General features: G+C 44.4%; 11 protein-coding genes across 11 annotated transcripts; 3 read left to right on the top strand and 8 right to left on the bottom strand.

Moving 5' to 3' along the window:
- Positions 1-74: 74 nt before the first annotated feature.
- On the bottom strand, positions 75-2,151 carry BDB00DRAFT_871170 (uncharacterized protein; the record flags this gene model as incomplete). The annotated part of the gene is made up of 5 exons (XM_053126799.1): positions 75-271; positions 358-546; positions 635-1,032; positions 1,107-1,270; positions 1,369-2,151. The coding sequence occupies 5 exons, from the start codon at positions 2,149-2,151 to the stop codon at positions 75-77; spliced, it is 1,731 nt and encodes a 576-aa protein (XP_052980881.1).
- Positions 2,152-2,333: 182 nt separating this feature from the next.
- Positions 2,334-3,194, top strand: BDB00DRAFT_871171 (uncharacterized protein; the record flags this gene model as incomplete). The annotated part of the gene is made up of 3 exons (XM_053126800.1): positions 2,334-2,664; positions 2,784-2,937; positions 3,074-3,194. 3 exons carry the CDS (start codon positions 2,334-2,336, stop codon positions 3,192-3,194), a joined length of 606 nt encoding a protein of 201 aa, XP_052980882.1.
- Positions 3,195-3,413: 219 nt separating this feature from the next.
- BDB00DRAFT_297213 (uncharacterized protein) lies at positions 3,414-6,302 on the bottom strand. Its single transcript, XM_053116834.1, has 2 exons — positions 6,286-6,302; positions 3,414-6,201 (listed from the first exon to the last, which is right to left on the bottom strand). Exon 2 carries the CDS (start codon positions 6,046-6,048, stop codon positions 3,634-3,636), a length of 2,415 nt encoding a protein of 804 aa, XP_052980883.1. The 5' UTR covers positions 6,049-6,201; positions 6,286-6,302; the 3' UTR covers positions 3,414-3,633.
- BDB00DRAFT_761467 (uncharacterized protein) lies at positions 6,055-7,170 on the bottom strand (the record flags this gene model as incomplete). Its single annotated transcript, XM_053119268.1, has 6 exons — positions 6,055-6,201; positions 6,286-6,328; positions 6,406-6,581; positions 6,665-6,754; positions 6,818-6,880; positions 6,946-7,170. Coding segments are annotated over 6 exons (744 nt in total), but the record flags the coding sequence as incomplete, so codon positions are not given.
- Positions 7,171-7,675: 505 nt separating this feature from the next.
- BDB00DRAFT_817553 (uncharacterized protein) lies at positions 7,676-9,845 on the bottom strand. The gene is made up of 5 exons (XM_053123073.1): positions 9,557-9,845; positions 8,839-8,970; positions 8,587-8,734; positions 8,278-8,504; positions 7,676-8,189 (listed from the first exon to the last, which is right to left on the bottom strand). The coding sequence occupies exons 1-5, from the start codon at positions 9,734-9,736 to the stop codon at positions 8,175-8,177; spliced, it is 702 nt and encodes a 233-aa protein (XP_052980885.1). The 5' UTR covers positions 9,737-9,845; the 3' UTR covers positions 7,676-8,174.
- Positions 9,846-11,272: 1,427 nt separating this feature from the next.
- On the bottom strand, positions 11,273-12,961 carry BDB00DRAFT_817558 (uncharacterized protein). The gene is made up of 3 exons (XM_053123074.1): positions 12,322-12,961; positions 12,056-12,194; positions 11,273-11,861 (listed from the first exon to the last, which is right to left on the bottom strand). Exons 1-3 carry the CDS (start codon positions 12,655-12,657, stop codon positions 11,569-11,571), a joined length of 768 nt encoding a protein of 255 aa, XP_052980886.1. The 5' UTR covers positions 12,658-12,961; the 3' UTR covers positions 11,273-11,568.
- A 649-nt stretch (positions 12,962-13,610) lies between these two features.
- Positions 13,611-14,332, bottom strand: BDB00DRAFT_297611 (uncharacterized protein). The gene has a single exon (XM_053116835.1). It carries the CDS (start codon positions 14,179-14,181, stop codon positions 13,729-13,731), a length of 453 nt encoding a protein of 150 aa, XP_052980887.1. The 5' UTR covers positions 14,182-14,332; the 3' UTR covers positions 13,611-13,728.
- A 2,934-nt stretch (positions 14,333-17,266) lies between these two features.
- BDB00DRAFT_817569 (30S ribosomal protein S8) lies at positions 17,267-17,992 on the top strand. Its single transcript, XM_053123075.1, has one exon. It carries the CDS (start codon positions 17,312-17,314, stop codon positions 17,771-17,773), a length of 462 nt encoding a protein of 153 aa, XP_052980888.1. The 5' UTR covers positions 17,267-17,311; the 3' UTR covers positions 17,774-17,992.
- On the bottom strand, positions 17,993-19,391 carry BDB00DRAFT_817574 (GTP cyclohydrolase 1 type 2/Nif3). Its single transcript, XM_053123076.1, has 7 exons — positions 19,277-19,391; positions 19,094-19,185; positions 18,864-19,017; positions 18,695-18,769; positions 18,517-18,618; positions 18,241-18,411; positions 17,993-18,160 (listed from the first exon to the last, which is right to left on the bottom strand). The coding sequence occupies exons 1-7, from the start codon at positions 19,368-19,370 to the stop codon at positions 18,012-18,014; spliced, it is 837 nt and encodes a 278-aa protein (XP_052980889.1). The 5' UTR covers positions 19,371-19,391; the 3' UTR covers positions 17,993-18,011.
- A 703-nt stretch (positions 19,392-20,094) lies between these two features.
- On the top strand, positions 20,095-20,727 carry BDB00DRAFT_761592 (uncharacterized protein; the record flags this gene model as incomplete). Its single annotated transcript, XM_053119281.1, has 1 exon — positions 20,095-20,727. A coding segment is annotated over one exon (633 nt), but the record flags the coding sequence as incomplete, so codon positions are not given.
- Positions 20,728-20,981: 254 nt separating this feature from the next.
- On the bottom strand, positions 20,982-22,607 carry BDB00DRAFT_761595 (uncharacterized protein; the record flags this gene model as incomplete). Its single annotated transcript, XM_053119283.1, has 4 exons — positions 20,982-21,519; positions 21,805-22,190; positions 22,272-22,385; positions 22,461-22,607. The coding sequence occupies 4 exons, from the start codon at positions 22,605-22,607 to the stop codon at positions 20,982-20,984; spliced, it is 1,185 nt and encodes a 394-aa protein (XP_052980891.1).
- Between the last annotated feature and the right edge of the window lie 3,377 nt (positions 22,608-25,984).

Raw genomic sequence — 25,984 nt, forward strand, 5'->3', positions numbered from 1 at the left:
TACGAGTGGTACTACCAAGTTTTTGGATGATGGTGTTCTTTTTTTTGGATTATTATTGTTATATCTCTTTTAGTTTACGATAATGGCTTTTGAGCGTTAAAGCAATACCATGAAGTATGCGCTCTATAATCTTCACAATCATCCAATGCTCTTCTTAACGTGCGCCTCAACTTGCTGTCACTGACGTTACAGGAGTATCGAATTCCTGGAGCTCGGATCAGGAAGCGTCGTCGTCTCAGATCTTTAATAAAGTAACCAGTCTCTTTCAACACTACAAAAAGTATAGTACTGGTCATGAACCTTGTCCTGCTATGCAATATCACTAACTAATTTATTGTCCCTCAAATAATAGCTTACTTGGTGTGGATGCCCATTCACCTACTGGTAGTTCTACCGACTGCGAGTTGACGTTTGTAAAACCTATTGCTTCAAGTTCTTCGACCATATGCTCCAGTTTCTCTAAGCTGACATTAAATATCTTCTTGCATACTTCTATCCATCTTTCCAACTGATCAAAGTTAGGTCCACCAGACACAACCGGTCGATCTATAATAAATCATTAAAATTAGCCAAACAATAAGAAACGCGCTTTGCTTTCTTCTTTGTCTTTGTCCTTTCTGCTTCCCTCATATACCTTGATCGTAAATTTCCAGCCAACCACCAGGTTTGAGTATCTTGAATGCCCGTTCTAGAACATTCCCCCCTTGCTGGTTTTTTGAGCCGAGGATCCAAAGGTCACGTAGCACAAGCAAATCAACACTGTTTTCCGCGAATTTCTCAAGTCCGTGAATTCCGTTACTATGCGACTGTGCACGCATTTGTCGAAATTCGACGTTTTTAGGCGTATAGCTGCCGCTGGGAACAGGCTTGTAATCTAAACCGATAATCTTAGCATTAGGAAATTCACGTGCCATTTCAGGCTCCCAATGGCCAGAACTGCACATCCAGTGAACGATCAGTTTTGGATTACGGATTTTCGCCTGATATATGCCTCCCCATACACGCTTCAACAGAAAATGCTTGCGTTGTTGACTAGATCATACAAAACCAAAAATTTGTCAATACATATACATGTATGCAGTACTTGGAGTATGATGAATACTTACAAATCCAGCTCACTTGCATCATCGAATACCATTTTCGGCCCCAATCTTCCATCGTAGTACTCAGACACAAAGTCATTGTTCACAGTGGGTACAGCTGGGTTTGATGCGGTTCGATGCACCATTGGAGGGCTTTTTCCTGGGACATTTTCGAGTGATTTTATTGCCTATCATGTTGTACACATAACGTTTGGAAAAAAGCATTTGTGTAAGAAGGAACCTAGTTCATCAGAGTAATGCACTTTTTAAAAAAAAAACCAGATACCTGACAAAGTGCATCGAGATCGGTGTGGATGTCAGTATCCGATTTGGGTGACGCTAAGTAAGGTGCTTCTTCACTAGCCCCAGATGAACTGCTCGATAGCCAGGATTTGGCTCCAGAAGCCATACTTCTGCGCCACTTCTGGTATTTTGATACATCCGCAATCTCGCCAGAACTTCTTGACCGGCTTTCTGATGGCTCTGATATATTGTGGGTATTGTTGAGATATGGATGGTTGTCTTGTTCTTCGTCACTGCTAAGGGAACCATTTCCGCAAGCATTGAACTTTACACACATATCATTGAAGACCGATCCAATAGTACGCTTGCGCCGCCGCCACCGTTGCCGTTGTCGTCGTCGTTTCTCCCGTTGCTGACGCTGATGCTGTTGTTGTTGTTCTCGGTCATCAAGTACTTGGTCCAATGCGCCCGTAGACTGGCTGATACGCATTTTGCTCTGATCGGATACATGGGGAGGTGCTACGTCCCAATGCATGGCCTTTGATCCCATACTCGCGCTCCGAAGCCTCGAAGGGTCGTTATTTTCACTGCCCAGAGATGTGACCTGGAGGTTTGGCACTAGCAGCGTCGAAAGTGGTTGTTGAGAAGGAGTTGAAGACAAACCAGTATTGTTGTCCACAGACGAGGTATCATCAGCACCAGCTGCCGATGTGATAACAGTATCAGGAAGCGGACTTGAAGAAGGCGGATCACTCTGGCTGTTGTCACTCGAACGCTTGGTCGTCTTGTTATGCAGTATTCGTTCGATACCAAAGGCATTGCCCATATGTGCTGAGATGGGAGGAAACGAAAAAGACGCGCAATGTTTTGTTCTGGGGCAAGTGTCAAATATGGTTTATGCCGAGACAGCGACACATCCGCCTAATGATGACAACATTTTTTAAAATTTCCGTAGAAAATTCGATTGGCATTGTTTGCATTTCCATGGTTCTTTTTCTTCTCCTGGTCATGGACGCCTTTCTAGATGATCTGCATGGGAAATACAAAGAAGACTTCAACCAAGGATCTCCTATGGTCGATCAACATCAGATCTTGGGTATTGAAAGTAACAGCGTTCAGCGCACGACCTCTGCTTCTTCTGCTGCATTGTCGACACAGAGAAGCACGCCTTCTTTAACAGTCTCCAATAGCCCGACACCATATAACGAGAGCGAAGGGGCAACAACAGCGACAATCAGCGGTGGTGGAGGTGGTGCTGAAGAATGTGGCAGCAATAGTCATATGTTAAATGAAAGCAGCAATCGACGGCAACGCATGCTGGAAAAAAATCGTCGAGCAGGTAAACTTAATGCACGTCCAGAAAGAGGCCCTTGGCTATTATCAGCTTAGTGCACCCTCTTGTATAACAGAAAGTTTATCAAACTCAAAGTGTATTGTCATGATTGCTTTTCTGTAAAGCGGCAAGATGTCGACAACGGAAAAAGATCTGGACGGAAGAACTAGCCCAGCAGCACCAAGAAGCAAAACGACGTAATGATGAGCTGCAGGGTCTCGTGCCACAGCTTCGAGAAGAAGTATACTCATTGAAGAACCAACTGCTTGCACATGAAGGGTAATAAAACAGAAATCATTGCTCAGCAGCGTACTGGGTCATATATGCTTTTATCGTCGAATTATCCAGACTCATCAGCGGTTGCTCATCCTCCTTTTTTTTTTCTTTGCTTCGTTGTTTATCTATTATGTTATAGTTGCGACTGCCATGCCGTAAGAAATTACATTAAGGTTTTCCTAATGAACGACGTCGTACAAAAGTCAAAAATGAGCGACTCTTCCCTACGATCTGCTCCTCCAGATCAGCCGTTCTCCTAGTAACTTGCAGAAAAATAACGCAGGATCACAGGGCTGATGCGGCAATAAGAACTTTTCTACATACCATTTCCCTTCATCCAACCCCTCCACTATCGATAATCCCGTTGCAATTATGACTGCACATAGCATGCTTCAAAGTACTATACTACATACCAAGAATGTTGTAGGAATTGTCTCGAAAAAAGCAAAAAGAATAATAACATCCGTTGGAATTTGGGTCCTTAAAACATGAATTCTCCTACAGTAGAACTTTGTATTTTAACACTATCATACAAGTGATATTGGATAACAACTTTCCAAAAAATTGTATTATCGAAAATAAAAAGAAGAGTGAATGAGAAAACAGTGCGCAAGAAATAGGGAATTGAAGTGTGCGTTGAGGACAAAGTAAATAAAGATTAGTTGCGAGGGTGGGGTTATTGGTGCTATTTTACATAATTTATTGATGCGACTCCATGTAGTTGCCCGGGACCAGACCACGTTGCCGTCGCTGAGGATCCATCAATTCCACGAGCCACCAGTTATCCATCTGCTTGTGGATCACTGCAAATACATCGCCGGCCATAAAGTTCATTTCTGTGCTGATCTTTGCTTCATAGGACCAAATAGCATGCACATACTCAAGCACAACAGTACCGTCATCAAGTAGTTGTTGTTGTTGTTGTTGTTGCGGCAGTGGTTGTGGCGGTGGTTGCTGTTGTGAAGGAGGAGGATATGCCATGCTCATCGGGCGACCACCACCCGCACCACCACTCATACTGCCACCCATTGCACTAGACGGCCGTGATACGGGCGTCATGGATGTGCTCAAGGGCCGAATCGGTGCGCTGGCATAGTTGGAATCGTCAAGAGCGGGAGCAGCAGCAGCAGCAGCAGACACGATTACATCTTCATAAATCGGATCTTCTGGCTGCTTGTGCTGCTTCTTTTCTTTCTTGAAAATATTCATCGAAAATCGTTTCTCCTTTTTGCTGCCGTCGTTGCTGACAGATGAGGTTGGTTGTAAATGTGACTTGTTGTAATTGGACTTCTCAGAGGCGGGCCGTAATCCGTTGTTATTGTTGCTACTGCTATGACTGCTGCCGTTGTTGTTGTCATGCTTCAATACACCCTTCATGAACGAACTGAGGTTGTTCTTTTTGCCAACGCTGTTACTATGTGCGACATCCGACGCCTTTTGTTCGGCTGTTGTATCCTCTCGACTAATATCGTCTTCGTAAATGGCATTGGCACTTGCGACCGCAACAGGATCAGTAGGAATCGGACGGTCGCTAATGTGGTATCGATCAATGGAGCTGTATCGTCGGCTAAGTGAGCTGTTGACAGGCGATTGCCAAGACGACGTCTGGTGTGCATGTGCTCTTCCAGCAGCAATGACTTGCTGAGCAGCTGCTTGAGGTGCTTGATAACTGTTGTTGACGCCTGCGTTTGCCCTAGTAGCAGCAGGTTGTTGTTGTGAGGAGGTGGATTGCGACTTGTTGGGTATCTCGATTTTAAAGGGTGCATTTGGACGATGAAATTTGTTGCCTGTCGATACGGAGGCTGCTGGCTCAGGATCTGCTGCAGGTATACCGATTGGAGGTGTTGGCGTCGAGAACATGCTCATGCGCGCATTCTGAGCACGTACAGGAAGTTGTTGCGGTCGGCGTATGGAGGAAATGACCCATTTCTCGGCCTTGGGTGGCGGTAGCGGGTAATCCTTTTCTGATCCATCTTCTTCCGTGTCATTCTTTTTACCAGTGATAGTGGCAGGTACCGTCGTTGGTGTTGTAGCTGTCGTCGTAATAGCTGGAGGAGAAATTGTTGTTGTTTTTGTTGTTGTTGTTGGGACATCTGCTGCCGCAGTTGCATTCGCGGCATTATCACCATGTGCTACTGTGGCAGCGGCAGCTACAGCACCAGGAGCAAAATTGTTCAGTTTCGTCGTTTCCTTGGGTGGTGTTGCTCGGTTTTGGTCATCGACTTTAACATTCAGATCACTTCCAGAATCCACTCGTGTGATATTAGCGTCGTTGCCATCGCTTCCCTTGAAGGCAGGATTAGGTACGGGTTTGAATCGAAGATCGGTTTCCTTGGATATTTCTTCTGGGTTTGACCGATCCTTATCTTCCAAAGAAGGCACAACAGCTGCTAATGTAGTTGAAGCTGTTGCTGCTGGTTGGGGTGAAGATGATGTTTCCTTCTTTTGTTCCTCTGCCCGCTCAGCAACCTGTGCCTGTAGAGGAGGTGTAGCAGGAGCTGGTGGCTCATCGGGAGAAGCTGAAATTGATGCGTCGTTATTAGCAGCCGCAGCCGCAGTAGTAGTAGTAGTCGTCGTTGTTGATTCGTTTTGTTGTTCGGTAGTAGGTACTATAGCTGGTGCTGGTACAACTGCTGCTTCTTGTTGCGGTGAAGATTGCGGCTTTTCGGGTTGTTGTGCTGGGGATAATGATATAGAGCGTCGCTTTTCAGCTTGAGCTTCGTTAGACATGTCCTCCACACTTAGCATTTCCTCCACCTGTTGAATAGCAGTCATGACGGCATCATCTTTGCTATCAGCAGCAGCAGCACCATGATGATCAACTGGCTTGCTGTTGTCTGTCTGAGGCACCATTTCACGCGAATTCCGTTTCACGCTCAAGTCCTGCAACTGCTGGTCGACCGACCTGAGATGTTCTTCACTGGCGCTTTCGGGCATGGGTGGAAGTGCTTTTGCTTTTGTGTCTGGTACTGCTGGGGGTGTTCCTGACGTTGCTGCTGCTACGGACTGCATGTCCTGATGAACAGACGATGCTGGGGTGATCTGGCCGCTTTGGATGTCCATGCTTGAATACGGTTCGAAATGCAGGGGAGCTGAACAATAGAACATGGCCATAATAAGTCATCCCATCCCTCTTGGGTTACCTGGAAAAGTGTTCCCTTCTGTCTTACCAGGAATTTCTTTGCCGGTGCCGTATCTCGTGATAAACTCTTCAATGTCGCTTTGGACATTTGTAAGTTCCAAGGTTGTACGAATACGTTCGCAGCACTAACCGTTGTTGTATTTTTAGTCTAGTCATCACATTCGTGTAACCACTCTTCCCTGTAATCCAGACACACGGGTAATGCGTACCTGATCATCAACAAGATAAACGCTCGACATCATACTCGAGAATCTAATAAGAATGGGGTTTTACATTAGCTATCTTTCAGGTAGAGCTGCTAATAAGAAAGCTTAAAGTGCCTCACTTACGAGCGCAGGCTGCCATTAACATATTGTATACGCTTCTCCTCCATTTCTTGGAAAGTATCGCACGTTGTCTTCCAGCTATCGACCCAGTCGTTCGTGACAGATCCTAGTACTTCGATTGCACGTCTATACTCTTGCTCTGCCGCATTCACCATCTTTTTGCCCTCTTCGATTTCTTCCTTGACCTAATCATCCGTTCCATGAGCACTCTATACTCGAAGAGAACCCCCATTTTTTTTTTATTTAGAGTTACCTGATGAACTTCATCCGCTGCCATCTCAAAGCCTCGTTCACGTAGATACTTCTCCATACCAGCAACTTTGGTGCATTCCGCAGTATAGAACTCCTTGGCCTAATAGGACCCGCATATTTTAGCTTGAGACATGGGAAGAATAAGGAGATGAGTTTATATTACCTTGATTGCGTTGGTATGGTGCATGTTTTTGAGTTGCCTTGCATTTTCTATTTGTTGGTGATGCTAAACAATCATAGACTATCAATAATTGCCTGTCTACCAGTCCCTTTTCGAATATTATACCTTACCAGTCTTCTCATGTCGCGTTGTTCTTTAAGAAATCCATCTAGTGGAGCCTCCAAATGGTATTTTAATTGCTGAGCCAAATCCAGATGGGCGCGACCCGTAGTTTCAAGGGCGCTCGGGATATGTGATAATGATTCAGAAAGCGTGCCTTCTTCTGCTTGTCCGACAATCAGCTGTGAAAGTTTCAAGAGTCGTTCGCCATAGTCTTCTTCGATTTGCGACCTTTGAAGGAGATAGATGATTTATGGTTTTAGCGCGAAGCAACAATAAGAAAAAAAAAAGGAAGGGGGGTGCGGAGGAGAGAGAAAGGGGTATTTTGATGGTCAATTCGCTTATGTGTGCGGGGACGAAAGGAAGTAGCAGAGCGAGAAAACAAAAAGGTAGGAGTGATAGAAGAGAGGGGGTGTGTGTGTATCAAAATGGTCTGTGCCTTCTTTAAACACAATGCAACCCCGTACCTGATCTCGTAAAGCTTTTTGATTTCTTCACAGGTCTGCTTCGAATTCCGTAATTTATCTAAAACAACTTCGACGCCGCGGTCTTCGGAATCCTATAGAGCAAGTGCAACGGAGCAAATGGCAAAAGTGTTAGTCCAAGTCAAGAAAAGCGGTGCCGAGGGATGCTGCTAATGACGCAAGGGTGGCGACTTTTGGGATATGAATGGTTTACCCAAAAGCAGTCGGCGAAGCGTAGGGCGGCTGGCTGGTGTGGAGATACAGTAGCAGCCATGTGTATTGTATCGATTGTATACTTTTGCACGGCAGGTGTGTATATACTGGTTTTGCCGAGAGAGAGAGAGAGAGAGAGAGAGAGAGAAGAAAAGGAAAGGAAGAAGAATTGACACTGCCGAAATGGTGCGAAAATAGCAAAAGGAAATGCTAGAAGAACTGGAGCCAAGACGGTTTCTATTTTTAGACAGCAGTCAGGCAACTGACACCAAAAAGAAAGAAACGACACGTTTTTTTTCTTTTTATATATAATATCGACTGCAAAATTAACTCGGCTGTCCAACCGGACTGGAAAAAGCACATTGTTTACAACCGTCAAATACATGATTGGTGATGATGATGAGATGGGAGTATATAAGAGAGAGAAAGAGAGAGAGCAAGGGAGCAGATAGTATTGTTTTTTTTTCTTAGGTGTTGTCTGAGGGTGGGCAAAAGCGAGAGAAAGAGTTTGTGTGTGTGTGTCACTTTATAGAGTGTGTGGATCAGACCTTGTGTCGTCGCAACTACGCGCCGTCAGTCTGTTACCATAGATATCACCATAGAGAATAGAGGAAAAGAAGAGTTAGTCTCTGCACCACGCACAAACCAGTCAGAAATGCTACTTACAGGGCCAGTCATGTAGCTGTCCATATCCGCGTCGAGATCTGCCTCGGAGGGACGGGGTCGGTTGTCTTGACGACGACGGTTGCCACCAGATCCGCGTCCGCCTCTGCTTCCGCCGCGAGTGTATCCGCCCTGGTTGCCACCGCGCATTGGCCGCCGCATCGCTCCACCTGCAGATTGCTGAGGCGCAGCGCCAGGTTGTGTCGCAAAGCTTATACGCATCGGGCGACCTAAAAAAATTGATTAGCCAACGTATAAAAAACAATAGAGGGGGGGGATGCTATCATCCCGTAACAGCAGTAACAGTCTTACCATCCAACTCAACATTGTTGTATGACGCCGAGGCCCGTTCCGCGTCTTGTGGGTGCATGTACACAATGTCGGCCACGCCCGATGAGCCGCCGCTTGGTGCCAAGTGCAAGTAAGCGCGCTTGAGTTTGCCCATTTGACCAAAGAGTTCCTACAAAAAAAAAAGTCCCCTTCTTTTAGTGACCTATTCCCTCCACTCTTCACTTGCTCAAATCTATCCCCAGCACACGCCTTTCTCACTCAAGAGAAACTTACGTAGAGATCGTTTTCGGTTACGTTGTAGTGCAAGTTGGAAACGACCAGCTGGTTACGTGTCGATCTGGGTGCTTGTGTGTTGTAGGATTGATTGCCGCTGCGATACGATGGTCTGGAGCCATAAGGTTGACGCTTTTTGTGGTGTAAAAAAAGAAAAACAGAAGCGATGGTTGGTTGAGAGGGTAGACGTAAAATTATTCGGAAAAAAAAAGGGGGACAGAGAAAACATAACATGGAGGGAGAAAAATAAAAAAACAACACAACGCCCCCCCTTCTTGCCCAGCAACAAGCGCACTTGACCCTTTTCCTTTTTATTTTCCTTCATTCCCACTCGAGTAACAAAGTACGACTAGTACTTTTTCACCGGTAAAAGAGGAAATGAAAAAGGATACAAGATCGTTGAGACGCAACAAGAAATCAAAGAGAGGAAACAGAGGGAGAGAAAAAGGTCGTGATTGCGCCTCAGCAGCAAAGACTAAAACCATCTGTTCGTCATCAATCTATCGGCATTTCCCTCTTCCAAAAAAAACAAAACAAAACAATAGAACACAAAGAGATCGTAGCAATCTGCTGTTCACTGTGCCGAGTGTATATAAAACAATACTGCGGTTGTATGTGTGTGCGTGTGCGTGTGTTTGCAATGTTGGCAGGTACCAGGATTTGGTGTGCGTTGTGTTGTGTTGTGTGATTGAGTGATATGCTCTTAAACCCCACATACCGAAAAGTTGTTGTTTCCAGATCGAAAACCGGCACCGCCGCGATTGGGCTTGCTTATGCCGCCTCCGCCACGCATGCCACCACCACCGCGGCCGCTGTTGTTTTGTCGACGTTTGTCAGTTCGAGTTTGCGAGATGACGTCGTCAAGCGCCATGTCGAGAGCATTTGTTCCAGATGCCATATTTTTCAAGATTGGTTGTTTTGGAAAAAGAGGGTGAAGGATTTTTTTTTTCTTGGTGAAGAGAGGAAAAAGAAAGTGACGAATGCACACGGGCGGGAGAGAGGAGGGGGGGGAAAGGGAGGACTGACTAAAATTCTAACCAATCAGCGGGCTCCCGACTTGATAGCTAGGCTTAGCGTCGTCACATCGTCATCGCTATAACATTTAGTCCTTTCTATGTGCCATCATGTATACGACTTTACCACACCGGTCTCGCTTTACTGATCGCTCCTTTTAATTAATCAAAGAAAGTGCGTGACATCAAGCCTTTTCTGGAATATAGCTGCCGCACTTGGTCCATTCACTGTCCTAATAAAGCAGTCGACTGAATGGTGATTGACGAAAAAGTCACTTTAAATTTGGTCTTGTGCAAAACAATAAAGAAATCAAAGCATGTCATCAAAGCAGCCTACTACTGTATCAAAATGGATTTCTGCCTTATCCAACTGTCACATAATACTATATACATATCGCATAGGTATGAATTGTCCAAATTTTGCACGATGCACTATGTACCTAATTTTTGTTATAGCAAGCAAGAATCCTGTCCCTGAATAAACTGGGTTATGGTTTTCAATGAGTATATCATGAGGAAATAAAACGACCAGTTCCTATGTGTACAAATGATATATTCTTATCTTGACGAGACGGAAATCAATTTGGGAATACATCGAGGATATTGATGAAGGTACCCTGATCTCATTTTGCCGCTCCCTTAGAAGCAGTAACTGTTCCAATTTCATGTTTTACTATAACACTTGTCTGTGAAAGCCTTAGCCGGAAATGGCAGTGGTGGGAGCGATTCAGGGAAGGTGAAGCACTGTTGCACATATACAAACTCAAAACAACAGAAGAGGAAGGATACAGCCCTTGCAAGTACTATGTTTATAAGTGCCCGAGCAATATCATAGTGGCAAAAGGTCTGGGCTGAAGCACGCTTACTCAAGGAACAGCCAAAGTGGAAAACCGATTGTCCCACAAAGTGAACGGCAAAGACGGATTGTTGGATGAAAGTCTAACAACAGGACCAATCGGGCTAAAAGTAAGTCAAGGCCAGCAAAAGAAAGCGTGCTCTAGGCGATGGGGAAGATACAGAACAATCGATAGCTGATTATTTCTTTTTCTTCTCTGGGTTCGCTCGATATTATTGCATGCACGCTATTTGCGATATGGAACGCTCACTGGCAATACTTTTCCCATCAAGAGCCTTATTTATCGCAAGACGTTGCAGCCCGGTTGCTTTATAAAAAAGAGCAAGAAAGTCTCTTACTTATCAGATTTGCTACTACATTCCTTTTTGGAAGCATCCAAATACATCATTTCTCACCAAGGCAACGTGCCATACTAGTAATCAAATACTACTAATACCGACGATGATGATACGAACCAAGACAGCAGTATAATTCAAGTAAAAAAAAAAACACCACATGGTTGAGTGGCTATAATCCGATACTCATATCATCATCATTGACGACTTCAATGATTTTTTGGTCATGGAGCGCTGTAAGATCCAATATAAAGAGAGATGATAGTAACTGGTCAAATCAGATAGGGTGATTTAAAAGAGCAAGAAGAAAAGCAAACGAAAAATAAAATATATACACTTGATCTGTGTCTGTCGTCTCTACCCAATAACAAATAATACTTTTACAACACAAAAAAATAACATAGGAAAAAGAAAAGTAAATCGGGAAAAGGAGTAAGAAGGGGTGGGAGAAATGAGTTATAATTAATTACAAGAAGGGCGGCTCGACCTCTTTTTCTTCTCTCGCGTGTCTGTGTGGTGGGAGGATTTAAGCATCGTCATCCGCTACCACTGTCCACCCCCTGGACACAGCCCAGCACAGGGCAAGCACTACAACGGCGCCACGATATGCAAAAACAAAGCCGGAAAAGGTCATGATGTTCTCGTGGACATATGCATCCACTAGATAGCCCGTCAAGACCGCACCTAATGCTGGTCCTAGGCTGTTGAACAGCGCCGACATCTTGCCCCGCAACAACATACGCTGATGTTGTCCGGCTGTTAGTAGTACGCAGTCTACTTGGCGTACAGCGATCAGCCAAAGGCTATTGAAAGCAGCCCCTAACGATACGTTATGTATTTAGCATTATTATTACTACCTTATGTGTATGTTTTCTCTCTTTCCTCTCTCGATCACATCATCCAGCGTCACTTTTTTTAAACTACTGTGTGCCATGAACCCCGCCGTTCCATAACACCCCCCCCCCCAATCTCTCCCAAAGAAATCTTCTTGTGGATGATGGAAAATAACCTACCTTGCAGTATCTGCAAGATGACAGCAGCCAAGCGCGATAAAATGTAATCGGGCTGCAGCCAGGTATATCCGAAAGCACACATGATGAGTATCACATGTGCGACTCCGGTAACAGCAACGAGTGGAAAGCGACGGAGGGTCTAACATAATGAGTGTAGAATAAGCGAGAGTCCAAACTAAAAATATGCATATTCGCTTGTTTGTTGTTTGTTTGTTTATACACACTCAAAAAGAGGAGAGAAAACAAAAAAAGCTTCCGTTGATTACCCAATGAACGAGAGGTTTCGAAGCAGCTCTTGCTGCAACCGACACCATTCCAACAATGCCGATCAAGTGCATTGGCAAGCCCAGTCCGTCATGGAGATAAATATAGAGTAGAGCATTCATCATGGCTGACCCGACACCGGCTAGAAGCACAGTGAGCATGAGCGAGTATACGGGCCATGGATCCCATTGTGAGTAGTAAGGGGCACCACCGTCAACATCGTCGTCATCTTCGTGCTGATCAATAAAGTTAAACGACGAAGTCAGGGCAATAGGTAGTACCAGCATGGGTGTTTCTGACGGTGGCGATGGTAACAACGCAAGTTGCAATGAAGGCATTTCTGAAAACAAATGATGGTCGTCATGGAGATTATTGGCGGTCGTGGAAGCCGTTGTCGTGGCAGTAGTTGTTGTTGCCCAGTACTGTGATGACGATCTGAATGGGCTCGTGCAGCACGCGCCGCCGCCACCTCCTACTCCTCCCGCACCGCCATTACCTGCAATACTGCCGCTGTCGCCTCTTTCGGTATCTGCACCGATGGATTCCGAAAGCAAGCTTGCTGCAATGCTGTCGTGGTGGTGGTGCTGCTGCTGCTGTTGTTGCTGTGGATGATAGTGTTGCTGTTGTTGTTGTTGTTGTTGTTTCATCGAGAGATGCGTATTGGGATTACTTGCCATCCGTCGCAGCATGCTGGCATCTTCTTCAGATATATGCGACAATTGCTCGTTGAATAAGCAATAAGGTTTATAGAAATATGTGGATGGGGGTCGATGTTCGTAATACGGCGACATGATGGCTGAATGGATTGAGTTTGCTGTCGGTGTCGGTGTCGTCGTCATTGGCATATGGTTAGCAGTAGCAGTAGTTGGCGTTTCTGGCGAGGGCGATTCGATATCGAGCGATGACTTTAACAGTGGCGTGCTCGCCTCGTGATCCTCATGATCGGCGTCCTCAATGCCTAGTAGTGCTGGATCAGCCGGAAGAACTGTCGTTGACAAGGACACGAGAAAGAGTAGCACGGCACCAATCAAGATAGTGCCCATCAACGTATCGAAATCATGGTCGTCATCAAGTGACCAGCCAATGGTGACGGCCATGAGTGCTGCAGCAAGATCGCCCCATTGGCGTTGAGAATCTATAGAAGATACATGTGTGATGAGTCCGATATGCATATATTATAGGGTGTGGATGATCTGTGTATGTGCCTTTGTATACGTTTGTATGTCGAATATCAATTCTATTCTCTCTCTCTTTCTCTCCACACAAGCACCCCCCCTAAAGGAATCCAACGAGTTCATCGTAGTTTGTTCCCTCTTCCCCCCCTCTCCCACCAAAACACACATCCTCACGTTTGCTTCTAATGGTTTCGGGTATTCTGTATAGACCAAGGGCATTACTGACTAACAATACTAGTAGTACTGCTGTTTGCTGCTGATTCTTCTTCTACGAATTTGATATATACCATAGAATAGCATTTTATAGTCCCCCAGTATTTTAATGATGGCACTGTCGATGAGTACCGTGAGGGGCTGATAAAAGATTCCATCGAGGAACATACAGACAAGGGCAGCTGACCAGGCGAATTTCGCATGGGGCGGAATCCAAAGAATAAGCACCAGCGCGGCTGTTCCAACTGCTGTTAACAGCGCCATGAAGAATCCGTGGAGCATCGGTCGTTGATCAATGACAAGCACTGTCCATAGACCTAACGAAAATACGCGACACGCGAGTGGAACTGCCAGCAAAATTCCAATGTCGCTGCATGAGAAGCCGAGTAAATGAGAGAGGTATAAAGACAGGTACGGTCGGACACTGGAAGCAATGGCATGGGCGATGCTCAATAGCTTTGGCCAGAACAACATGGCTAGTGTTTTTTTAAGATAAAGAGAACCAGTGTATAGATGTGTGTTATATGTATAAGCTGTATGTGAGTGTGTATGTTATAGGGTTGCGTATAGTGCTTGCTGTTAAGATGTGCTGTATTGTGTTCGTACGGTGTACAATGGTAGCAGTAGAAGTAGTAATAGTAGTAGTAGCTAGCTAGCAAGAAGTGAGTGGTGAGAGAATGTGTGTGTATGTTTGTGTAAAGAGAGAAGGATAAGAAAAGAAGGGACCAGGAAACAAATAAGAAAGTTGGTATTCGTTAATGCCGAGAACAACAGCATGTACCCGCTACTATATTGCACAGCAGCAAGCATAAAAAACAACAGGGGGTTAGGATTAACAAGGAAAGAAAGGGGTGGGGGTCAGAGCGAGCGAGCGAGCGTAAAAAAGAGTTACAACGTGGGGGAGCACAAAGAGTATTTCATGGTGGCGTGTGTTGTGTGCTATAGATTGGTCCTTACCTGTGCATATATCGAACAAGAACGGGCATCATCTTGAAAGCTGCTATATTGCCATCGTGTGTGTGTGTGTGTGTGTGTGTATGATGAGTTCTTTAGCTCCTCATCCCCGACATCCCCCACACCTCCCCCAACTTCCATCTGCTTATAGACGGGCTACCTTTAACTACTACCACTCGTAATGATAGCAAACTGTTGATATGAAACCATCAGCATCTGGATTGCACGTACTGTACACTCAGGCACTCTCTCTCTCTATACATTGGAGAGATTGAAGGAGCAATGGATAAGTACAGATCATGTTGATGGTCTTCATCCTTGGCGCTTATTTACTCAGCTCTGTATGCTTGCATCGAATGTTGGGACCTGTTCCAATTATCCTGCACAGAAAAAGAAGGTGGCCCTCTCTTCAAATGCTTTGTGATCTACCAAAATTGGGGCCCGTCAGAGAAGCATGGAACTTTCGAAAACTCCGCACAACTTTTTTTTTTGCCAAGACATCCAGGAACCAACTTCTTGATGATGGGGATATATTCATTCATGCGGTGCGTGCGCGTGTATGTATATAACATGCGTGTACCATTTATGCTCAAGCTATGAATTGAGATGAAAGAGGGAGAGAAAGCATCTCAATTCACGGAAAACTCACAGGCTATCGCAAATCATCTTTTATGCAACTTGTAACTAGCACTATCTACACAGCAAGAAATCACGCATCAATACAAATCAAATACCATACAGTAAGCTTGTATTACATGCTCTATCATCGTCTTCACTTCATGTCAAATTACACAGGAGTGGGGGAGGGGGAGACAGTGTGATGGTATGTATGGGGGAATTTTCCACAGAAAAAAGGAAGGGGCAGGAGGTTGGAGGTGATGTGCGGGTGACTATAGAATTATGCTGTTCACCAGTTTGTAAAGCTTTTAAATCAGCTTAGCGCAGTAGTTATACGTGATACCATGCAACCGTTGTCATATTTCATGTGTATGTGAATGATGAGAGAGCAAGTATAATAGACGGTTTCTTTCGCATAAAGAATATCAACAGACCATAGTTTGATGCAAGCTATCTAGTATATCCTTCATTACTAATGACGGATCAACAAGAGCCTATTGCTTTCTTCTAGGTGAAAATAACACCGTTATTAGTATCGTCTGTTCATGTTATCATATACACCAAAAGCTCTTACCCTTCTTTTAAGTGCAATCGCTTCACGTGCGTTTATTGGCAAGAACAGAATAAAAGGTTGTTCTCAATCATGCGAAATAAATATAAAGGTACGTATTATGTATAAGAGTGATATCATTTATTTAATCTTTATACAGTACCACGATAAAGCTTATGATTTATAATACCGTATCATGCACTGTATTCTACAGTCATACTACAAAGTATGAAGCAAGCAAGCTACGGTAGTGCTATATGGTAATAGACCAGTATAAAAATAAACGCTGCGAGAGGTCACTAATTTGGTGTATGGATATGAGAAAAAATAAATGCTTAGATTGTTATAATATAAATTATTAAACGGCGGTGCAACAGTGCTTTGATAAAGAATATACGTTCTTCTGTGCTCTGTCGCTACTCATGTACATCAGTAATTCAAACCATATACACACCTAGATTGCCTCCGAGGAAAAGCACATTCTTCTAGAAATTATTCTACTCTGCGCATTAAAAAAGAGCAGGAAAGAGAGATAAAAAGTAAGGGGTTTGGGAAAGTAATGCGAAAAAAAGACGACCAAGGGGCTGAGATTGTGGGTGATAGATCGGGAGATGCTAGGCACGGTATCTATCATTGTACGTATGCGTGTGTGTGTTCTATGTAAGTAGCATCGACATCAGCAGTGGAGCATCAGCAGCTAACAGAAGTACACCCATCGATAAACGAAAACATGCAAAAATTAGAAATGCTACTTGATAGACTTTTCTCTGCATGTACACATGTGTATATTTTTCTTGTTGCATACATACTATCGAACTATCTGCGATGGGCTGTTTTTTTACTTTACATCCGTGAAGGACCATAGAGGGAGAGTTATAGCCCGTTGGAAAAGTTGTTTTCAAGGATTCAGGCTCTACTATTTCTTTTGCTGCTGTCTAATAGTATGTGTAATGGATTTCTTCAACTGAATGGAGTATATCTCATTATCATAGCAAGCAACTGGCCTACGATAAGAGTTACTTTGCAATATCTATGTTCTGTACTAAATGGTATAAACAAGAGGAGAATACATGACATCATTTCGATGACTGTATCCGATTTATTGAACACCACTTTTGCAGCCTCTTGTAGCTGCAGTCTGAACGACATAACGGGAACGCATGTTCTTGGAAATATTCCATGTATGCGCTGGGGCATGAAGAATGTTCCCTGTGCAGATTTTTTCAAAAAAGCCTCATTAATACTAGTTGCACGTATTATGCTTGTACCGATTAAGCGTGCTGATTAGCTGCTGCAGGGTATTATCGCAAAAAAGCTACCACTGTTGATGGGACTACTGCCACCAAAGACGTTGCTAGGCAACTGCAATATTTCCAGCGGCGTTTGAATAGTGTAGACAGTTTGCAATTTGCAAGTGTAAACAAAAAAATTGGTTTTCCCTTTCTCTCGCTCACTGACCGTCCGTTCGTCCATTATACACCAATGCCTCGCGTTTACGATCTCTGTGCACGTATTCAAAATGGCTTCCGATCACGACTTCAGACGATCGCCATTCCCGAAACCAAAATGAATCTCGCTATTTGCAACATATTATACCGTGAAGGTTTCTTGTCGTCTGTCACGCGAGGCAACCACGTTGGACCCGATGCCGAGTATACCCCTACCACCAACGAAAATGTTGCCACCCGCCGTCTGTGGCTCTCATTGAAGTACAAGGACAACTCGCCCACGTTGAGCCACCTCTCTGTCATTAGCAAGCCTTCCAAGAAGGTCACATTCACCGTCAATGAACTGAAGAGCGTTGCTAGTGGACGACGAGCTCAATTCATCAAGCCTTTGCAGGCTGGCGAGATCGCTGTTGTAAACACCAACCGTGGCGTGCTGGAATTGCAAGAGGCCATCAAGAAGAATGTCGGTGGTGAAGTGTTGTGCCGAGCATCGTAAATGACAAAAAAAAAAGTACTTATACATAGTTTGCATCCCACATAATTTTTTCTGTCTTTCCACAAAAGCACATACTTCTCCTCCGCACGTTCTCCATCCTTCCCCTCCCAGTATCTTTTTCCGTCCCACTAGTCCTTTTCATCCAAGTCCAAAAGACTGCCTTTCCTTGTGTTGTATAAATTTTGTTTTCTTTAGGAATAAAAATAAAAATAAAAAGCATCCTATAAAATGTTTATATCTACATGATCTCAAGAGGATCCTTGTCGACTTTGCTCACAACGACCTCAATGGCATCACCTTCAGCAGAACGTTCGCTGACCAACATGTCTTGCAGCTTGGGGCGAAGCACTGTCGAAAGGTAGCCTCGTTCCGTGTTCGAATGTTCGCCTATACACATAAAAGCATTTACATTAGTTATTGGTCTTTATTCAAGACCTACTCTAAAACGGAGGAATGTTTACACTTACAGAGAACGACATTGGTTCCGTTTGCCAATGCTGCCAGCACATCGTGGTGACCCATCTCACCAGAGAAGAACAGGTCTGCTTCCACTGGATTTAACACAGAAGAACCCGAACCAGCACAGATGGCTACTGTTTTGATCAACCGGTCTCCGTTATCCGCCTTGGCAACTCTCACTAAACACACAAGTTGAGGTGAGGCCATCCATGTCGATGCAATATAAACAAGATATAGCAGGCAATGTTTATATAAATAAAGAGGCTTATCAGTTGTTTACTTACGGAAGGGCAATCCCGTTAGCTCTTTGATCTTGTCAATTACGGTCGTAAGCGGCGTGGGATCATCGTAAGTGAATAAGCGGCCAGTGCCTGCCTGTTCATGGCCTAGAAACAAATTAAACTTTTAACTTTTTCTCAAAGACTACTATCTCGTCCTGAAATGAACCTGTCAAATACTTACCTTCGGGAGGATTTACCGCGGGTACGATAGGTTGCACAATGCCCTTGCCTAAACCACTGGCAAGCCAATCATTGACTTTTATATTGTTGGCCAAATTAGAATACGCTCATATTCCATCAAATTAAGCTTTTTAATATACACAAAAACAAGAGGAAAGCACTGTTCGTACCTCCATCAACACAGTTATCGCAAGCTGTGTGTGGCGAGTAAATACCCACACCCTTTGCAATTGCTTTCATGACAATATCCTGCTTGACGTCTGCCTGGACCAAACGCTTCATCGAGCGAAAGATGGGTGGATGGTACGACACGATGGTTCCGACCTTTATATGCGTTCAGGGCACGCTTGATGTGTTAGGTTCGCCAGCGCAACATACTACTTCTTATACTCATTATTACCTTGGGATCTGACAAGGCTTCATCGAGGACTTGTGGAGTCAAGTCAATGGTCAGGAACACCTTGTTGCATTGTGGTGAAGGATAGGGTGGTTCTATTTTTTTTTCACAATGAGAAAGATTGTTGGGGCGAGCCATACACACAAATGACAAAAAATAAAAACCAGTATTTCTGGTTATATCTACCAACAAGTACACCAACATTATCCCACGTAGTGTCGGCCAGCTCCAATGGAGCAATGGTCCGCATGCATCGAACAACCTTGGACAAAAGTGACATGAGAGTTGTAAAGAACCCGTTAGACTGACGCGAGAAAATGCCATTGTGACGCGTATTATCATTATTTTATTGAGATTATTTTCTCTCACACCCAACCAGAATTCATGCAAAACGGAGAAAGTCGTGAAAGTGTATATAAAGAGCTCGTTTTGCAAACGGTAGATGATCCTGCGTACAAAACAACTACTTGCTTTTATACACTTGTTCTTTTAAAAAAAAATGTCCCGCAACCAACAAATTGTTATCTCCAACGTCGACTCCTTCCTCGGCTACGTGCTCGCTTACCGTTTCCTTGAAGGCCGCCGTCAGGAACGTGGTGATGAACAACAGGAAATCCGTCTCTTGGCCCGCGACACCCAGAACTTGGACGAGTTGGAACGTATGGGCGCCAAGGTTATCCAGGTCGACTACAACGACCAACAACGTCTTCAGCGCGATTTGCAGCAAGCCTCGCTTCTGTTGCTTGTGCCCGAGAATTCGCAAAATGCCCGTCAAGAAGGCGAGAACTTGATCCGCGCAGCTCGTCAGTCCAGTGTCCAGTATGTTGGCCTGTTCTCAATGTAAGTTGTTTCGTCATTCGTCAGCGTGAAAATAAAAGGAAGGAAACATCAACGCTCACTTCTTTTCTTGATCCACTACTAGTCTCAGCGCCGATCAGGCACAGGAACAACAAGTCATCAGAAATTTGCGCGAGCTGGAAAACAACTTGCAGCAGCAATACCGTGACAGCTATGCCATCGTTCGCAGTGCCTTGTTCAACCAAGTTTTCTACTACTTGACGCCCATGATCGAGGACCGCAATAGTCTCCAGTTGCCTGTAAACCAGGACCGCAAGTGGAGCTCTGTCGATGCCCGCGATGTGGCCGATGCCGTCTACCGCTTGTCGCGCCAGAACGGCCAGCGCGAGGGTGTCTTTTTTGGATCGCTTGGCAACGAGCAGCGCTTGTATCAGTTCACTGGCAACCAAGCCCGCAACGGTCAAGAAATTGCCCGCGAGTATTCCGAGGCCTTGGGCAATCGCAATGTCGAGTACAGACAGATCCAACAGCAGGAGCTTGAGAACTACCTCAACGGCATCCGCGACGATCCTCGCTTCAGAAGCAGACCCAAGGAACATGGTGCTGAGCAGGGCAACAACGATGATCAGAAGCAGCGTCGCGACAGACCCCACAGCTTCCCCTTGGGCCGTTTCCTCAACAACGAGTATATCCGCTTGATCGCCGAGTACTTTGCCTTGGCTGATCGTGGCAAGCTTGAGTTCAACACGCCCGACCTCCAGCAAGCTCTGGGTCGCCAGCCTCAAGAGCTCCGCGAGTACTTTAAGAACAACCGCGACAACTTCAACAGACTTCGCTGAACAATTTCATTTCATGTTCTCCTTTGAAAGAATACTGAAAAACAAATAAAGCACTTTTTTCAATTGTTGCTGCGTATAAAAACGTTTAAAGAAAGGGGTATTTACAAACATGAGAGTGATATTCGATGTGTGCGAGAGATGAGTGATGGTCTGTACAATAGATGGACTTGTGTTTCTGTAGTTAAGTGAGGGTTTAGAGAGAAAACGCGAGTGAAAGGGAGAGTGTTGCGAAAAATAAGGGAGTCGTGGCAAGGTTACTGGTTATTGTCGTTATTACCACGCAGCGAAAGATGGATAATTCGCCGCTTGGGGACTTTGCGACCGCGTCTATTCATCGGCTTGGTTTTGACAATGTGGGGAAAACTCCTACACACACTGTGCTGGATGACGGGCGGTAATGGTGAAAATGTACGGCTAGCGCATGTCAGTTGGGCCAGCCTTGCTGCCAATGCGTTCTCGGTGGGCCGTAAAATGATCTCCTGGTCAAACATGACGGGTATTTGCTGCTCTGCCGAACCAGATAGGGATGGGATCTCTGGGCCTTCCACCACATACCATGGCGCATCACCATCCTCTGCATAAATGTCGGCCACCGTCGACGATGATACGACAGATCCACACACAGTGCTGGCTGTTGGTGACATGATCGGACTGTTGCTGCTATCTACGGAGACCGAGTCATCCACGCAGTTTTGTAAATACTGGTGCATTGCCTGGATGGAGGCGTATTCTGTGTAAATGGCAGGTGGTGTCGGTCGATACATGGGCATGATATCTGAGAACGAGGCACGGCTTGAGTAAGACCGCGTGTCATCGTCACAGCTACTGAGGCTGCCGCTGCTGTAAATTGATGATCCAAGCGAATGGATGCCATTGGCATAGACGTCCTGCGGCAGACAGAAATGGTGCTTGGCAGCAGCTTCGGTAAGCCCCATATTGAAATACATGGAAGCGCCATCTGCGGGTGTGCGCGGCGAAGATAACGGCAAGGAATTGGGTAATGAGTGCATGTCATCCTCGTCATCGACCATATCACCAATACATGACCGAACCATGCCTGGATCCGACATGACCGACAGGGGAGCAGGTCGTTGACGTCTCTTGGCTAGCTCCTCCTTTTCCCGCTCGTTCTGGATATGGCGTAAACTCAAGTTGTGTATCATGACTGGCAAATCCTCCTGAAACAGGTTCCTTAATTGCTTTTCGATCTCGCGCTGCAAAAAGTTGCGTACGCTCGTCACGCTGTCAAAGGTTGAGCTGATGACGATGCTTTCCAGCGGATCGTTTTTAAAGACGAGGGTGATTCCCTTGGTTTTCGACACTACGAGGACAATGATACCGCGCAGTCGTAGATCGCTGATACGCAGGAGCATCGGTACAACGAGTGGACGGTCGGCAGCTAGTATTTTCGGTCGCGTGTGTCGAGCAAGATGAGAGGATTGTTTGGCGTGCATCGGATTTGCCTGGGAAAAGGATGGCGTTGTCAGCACATAATTCTTCTTGCTGCTGCTACTCTTTATCCCTACTAACAGTTACGCACTCACCTGCACTTTGGTCTGCAAAACAATGTATGCATCGCCCGCATAAGTGAGTTTAAAAATACCACGGAACTTGTCCGTCGACAGTTCGCCCACTTCCAAAATTTCAAGCTCTGGTGGCTGATTATTTTGGCGCATTATATAATTAGAGCCAGTCAATAACAATTATGGGGAGAAAAGAGGAGCCACCCTTACCGTGCTGCCCATGTGCAATTCTTTGACAGTGATATGGTCCACAATGTTCTTCGGTTTGTTGCCTTTGTTCAAGGCAGCTTCGAGTTGTGATTTCGCTTCGTCATAGAAGCCCGCATCGAATTCGGGCCAGTTGAACCGGAACGCCATGTTGAAATGAGGGTTATTGAGAGTACGTTGCGAGTACGAACTTATTCAGCGTTAGCAAATAAGAGGCGGAAGAAGACAAGAGAGAAAGAGAGAGAGGGAGGGAGGGAAAGGGAGAGAGGACAGAGGGAGAGAAAGAAGCGAGTCGGCGGCAACTACAGTAGTGGTAATTTACAATAGGGGCGAAAGCAAGGAAAAAGCACCAAGCATTGGAAGGAAGAAAAAAAAAGAAAATCGTCGGGTCAATTCGGAGCAAAACAAGCAAACGGATGACACATGGGTCCAGTCATGGAAACCATCGGAGTTAGGCGAATTTATATAACACGGGCCAGCATGGAGCAGTTGCTGTTCGACAAGTTGACCGTGACACAAGCCAACAGACATTAACTCACTCATGTTAAACAGGTCTCCAATGCCGTCTGAGTACCGATGTCCAGAGTAGTCTGATTTGGCAGGTGCTTGGAATGGAGCAGCGGCACATCATGCTCATTATGGGTCCCTGAAGCTGTTCACTTTATCTATGATAAGTATACAAGTTACTAACTTGCTAACCATATTAACTAGACTTTGAGTTCCTATGACGCAATCGCTCATGAAGAGATAGCAACGATTAATCTTTTGATACAGCAGCCTTTTTAGTTGATATGTATAGACGCTGTACTGCTATTAAGCAATGTTGGCGAGGCTAAAAGTGGCTTGACCGGAAGATATGTGCATCACCATCCAAAGCATCTTATAGCACTCACTTGCATCTAATTCACTGACATGCGCAACATATCTTGCTTCCAAACATGAATGGGCTTCTTTTCCGATTCCCATAAGCGTATAATATCCTCTACATTCTGTCTATTGATCTATACATATATATGTATCAATTAAATCGTTGTGTGGAAATAAAAGATGACATATGTAGCACTAGCGAGAGCTACTGTTGTCTAAACCAAGATATAGAGAAAATGTTTTGCGGTTACTTTCTACGTACGTCTCACTGTATGCAACCATTGTTGCAACCATTGTTGCAACCATTGCAGAAATCTATCTGCCATTATCGTTGACGTATTGGCGTTGTCTCACACACAAAGGTCGCTTCCCAAACAGTGCACAAGATCATGTTTTGACAGGTCACTTGAGCTATCTCTGCTGCGGCGGATATATTTGCACCTGTTCATGCTCTGATTTTTTCCTTCTCAATCTTCCGAATACTAGAATCTCAACATTTCCATCATTCAATATAATCTTCGAACTGCACTGCCCCGGCAAATATTACAGACTTGCCGGACATTTTTCTTTACAACAAGTGTACATACATATGTTACTTTTCATCGCGATATCATTGACATCAACCCTGTTATCTGATGGTTGCAAAAAGAACGACATTGAAAATATTAGGTGTCAATTAAAATGAGCCAGTTTGTCATTTCATGTCAACACTCGTGTTCCTCGATATCTTCACCAGAATGTTGGGAATTGTAAGAATAACACAATAAAAACTTCACATGATCCCCGCATAATTCCACTTTCAACGGATCATTCAGGGTTGAAATCTTTTTGAGTTGTGATATAGTGCTCCTCCATTTATAGTTTCAATAATAATATAAGTTTCGACTGACAAAGATTTATGTATTAAATAAAATTGATATGACATTCTTAAAAAAAGCTATCCAATGAGCTTTGTGTAGCAAACAGTTGCTTGAAGCTTGTCGCGTAAGTCTCGTAGTTTAATAAAGAGACTGGTTATAACTTCTTCACTCGCTCTTTGATCCATTATCGTGTCCCTCTTGCTCCATGGATTCAAACGTTCAATCTATTCATGACTAGAATGGTTTCAAAATTCAAGCCAGAAACCCCATCCGTTATAACGGCCTCTTTCCTAAGCTTCCGAAGGGGGAAGAAGTTGCTGTAAGGGATGCATCAAGGGCTTCTATTGTTAGTTATTTATGATGTAATATTAGTATAGCCCATAACCACATGTTGCCTCTCTAGTTATCAATTGAACAACTCAAAGAATATACATACCATCATCGTCGCCAAAGCACGGCCTTGTTACATATTACATATATCTGCCGATGTTCTGATTCTGGACTACCTACAACAAACAGATGATGTTACATCACAAAGCTCAGACCACCACGCCAAGATCGCATACCATCCCACTGCCCGTCCCGAGACCCAAGTCGCGTTGTTCTCAAAACACGCAGTAAAATAACGGATAGTGTGGAGATTGGATTAAGCAAACCACTGGTATATGCGATATGGTTCCGGCACCATCGTACTTTGGTTGTGCATATAACGAATAATTTATACGAAAGAATTATGTATACGCTCCATGGAATATTCGTCGAGCTCCTATGTAGTACATAATCAATATAATACGGTGAAACACCCCTTTTAAATGTGCGGTGAGCAACAAGGACATGCCTTCGCTCGTAATTTTTTTTTCCATTTTACCACTGTCTCTCTCATTAATATTATCAGCCGATTACTGCTAAAGTCGCGTGAACCGCTGTTCGCACTTTCACTGTTAGCCGTGTTTATACATACATGTGCAAAATAATTAGGCTGGTTAGTATGTATATACATTTATGTATGAGATCTAATGTTTGATATACCCCTACTGTGCATACAAGTAGTCATTTAAGTGAGAATAATATAGCATTCAATGGGCTTCTCTTCCTCTCTCTCTCTTCTCATTTCCGCTCATCAAAACCAATCAAATATGTATCAAGGCATGTATGTCTCTCTCTTTCTTCGTCATCTTTTGACAATTTTATGGACGGGATGAGAGGGGTTGCTTGCATCATGCTGATATAGACACCCTTTCTCCTTTAAAAGCATAATGAGATCTACGTTTCCGCAGATGTTGATTTTAGTATGTAGTAAAAGAGAGTGCACACATGTACCAAGTGTGTCTAGTTCGAAATTGTATATACACTTTTTCTTGCTCTTCTGGCTTGGCACACGAGGTTCTTTTTTATTGCGCATACTCTTATATTACTGACGAATATAATAAGTACATTGCTTTTGCTATATGAATAGATGTAAAGGGGGAGGATGGAGAAAGAGAAATGATACATCCTCGTTCTTCTTGGATATAGTCATGCAGTATGTATTACATACGACAGATCTTGTACCGAAAAGATGAGATCTTTTATGCGATTGTTACCCTCCTCTTTTACGAAAAAGCAGGCACCATGTCGTTCCCAGATTGTATCTACTACGTGAGGATGAGGCAGCGCCAATAGAACGAGGACGAGCTAAGCAAGCATTACAATAGCAGCAAGATTCTTCTATTTCATATCGTTTATACTGCTATTTTACCAGTATATTTATCTATCATCCTATATACGCTAAAATCGGTGTAGTTAAAAAAGATTGGAGAG

This window comes from Zychaea mexicana (genome assembly GCF_025766255.1).
Source record: "Zychaea mexicana strain RSA 1403 chromosome Unknown BDB00scaffold_26, whole genome shotgun sequence".
NCBI lineage: Eukaryota > Fungi > Mucoromycota > Mucoromycetes > Mucorales > Lichtheimiaceae > Zychaea > Zychaea mexicana.

What these genes read in the sequence shown, in the direction of transcription:
- BDB00DRAFT_297213 (XM_053116834.1), bottom strand. Translation starts at nt 6,048, where the DNA reads ATGGCCATGTTCTATTGTTCAGCTCCCCTGCATTTCGAACCGTATTCA.
- BDB00DRAFT_817558 (XM_053123074.1), bottom strand. Translation starts at nt 12,657, where the DNA reads ATGCCTTCATTGCAACTTGCGTTGTTACCATCGCCACCGTCAGAAACA. An exon ending in CGAAACCTCTCGTTCATTGG is followed by an intron (nt 12,195 to 12,321) that starts GTAATCAACGGA and finishes TCATTATGTTAG; the next exon opens with ACCCTCCGTCGCTTTCCACT. An exon ending in CATCTTGCAGATACTGCAAG is followed by an intron (nt 11,862 to 12,055) that starts GTAGGTTATTTT and finishes ACGTATCGTTAG; the next exon opens with GGGCTGCTTTCAATAGCCTT.
- BDB00DRAFT_817569 (XM_053123075.1), top strand. Translation starts at nt 17,312, where the DNA reads ATGCCTCGCGTTTACGATCTCTGTGCACGTATTCAAAATGGCTTCCGA.
- BDB00DRAFT_817574 (XM_053123076.1), bottom strand. Translation starts at nt 19,370, where the DNA reads ATGTCACTTTTGTCCAAGGTTGTTCGATGCATGCGGACCATTGCTCCA. An exon ending in AAGCCTTGTCAGATCCCAAG is followed by an intron (nt 19,018 to 19,093) that starts GTAATAATGAGT and finishes ACGCATATAAAG; the next exon opens with GTCGGAACCATCGTGTCGTA. An exon ending in GCTAACGGGATTGCCCTTCC is followed by an intron (nt 18,412 to 18,516) that starts GTAAGTAAACAA and finishes TTGTGTGTTTAG; the next exon opens with TGAGAGTTGCCAAGGCGGAT.
- BDB00DRAFT_297611 (XM_053116835.1), bottom strand. Translation starts at nt 14,181, where the DNA reads ATGTTGTTCTGGCCAAAGCTATTGAGCATCGCCCATGCCATTGCTTCC.
- BDB00DRAFT_817553 (XM_053123073.1), bottom strand. Translation starts at nt 9,736, where the DNA reads ATGGCATCTGGAACAAATGCTCTCGACATGGCGCTTGACGACGTCATC. An exon ending in CTGGAAACAACAACTTTTCG is followed by an intron (nt 8,971 to 9,556) that starts GTATGTGGGGTT and finishes CACCACAAAAAG; the next exon opens with CGTCAACCTTATGGCTCCAG. An exon ending in TAACCGAAAACGATCTCTAC is followed by an intron (nt 8,735 to 8,838) that starts GTAAGTTTCTCT and finishes TTTTTTTTGTAG; the next exon opens with GAACTCTTTGGTCAAATGGG.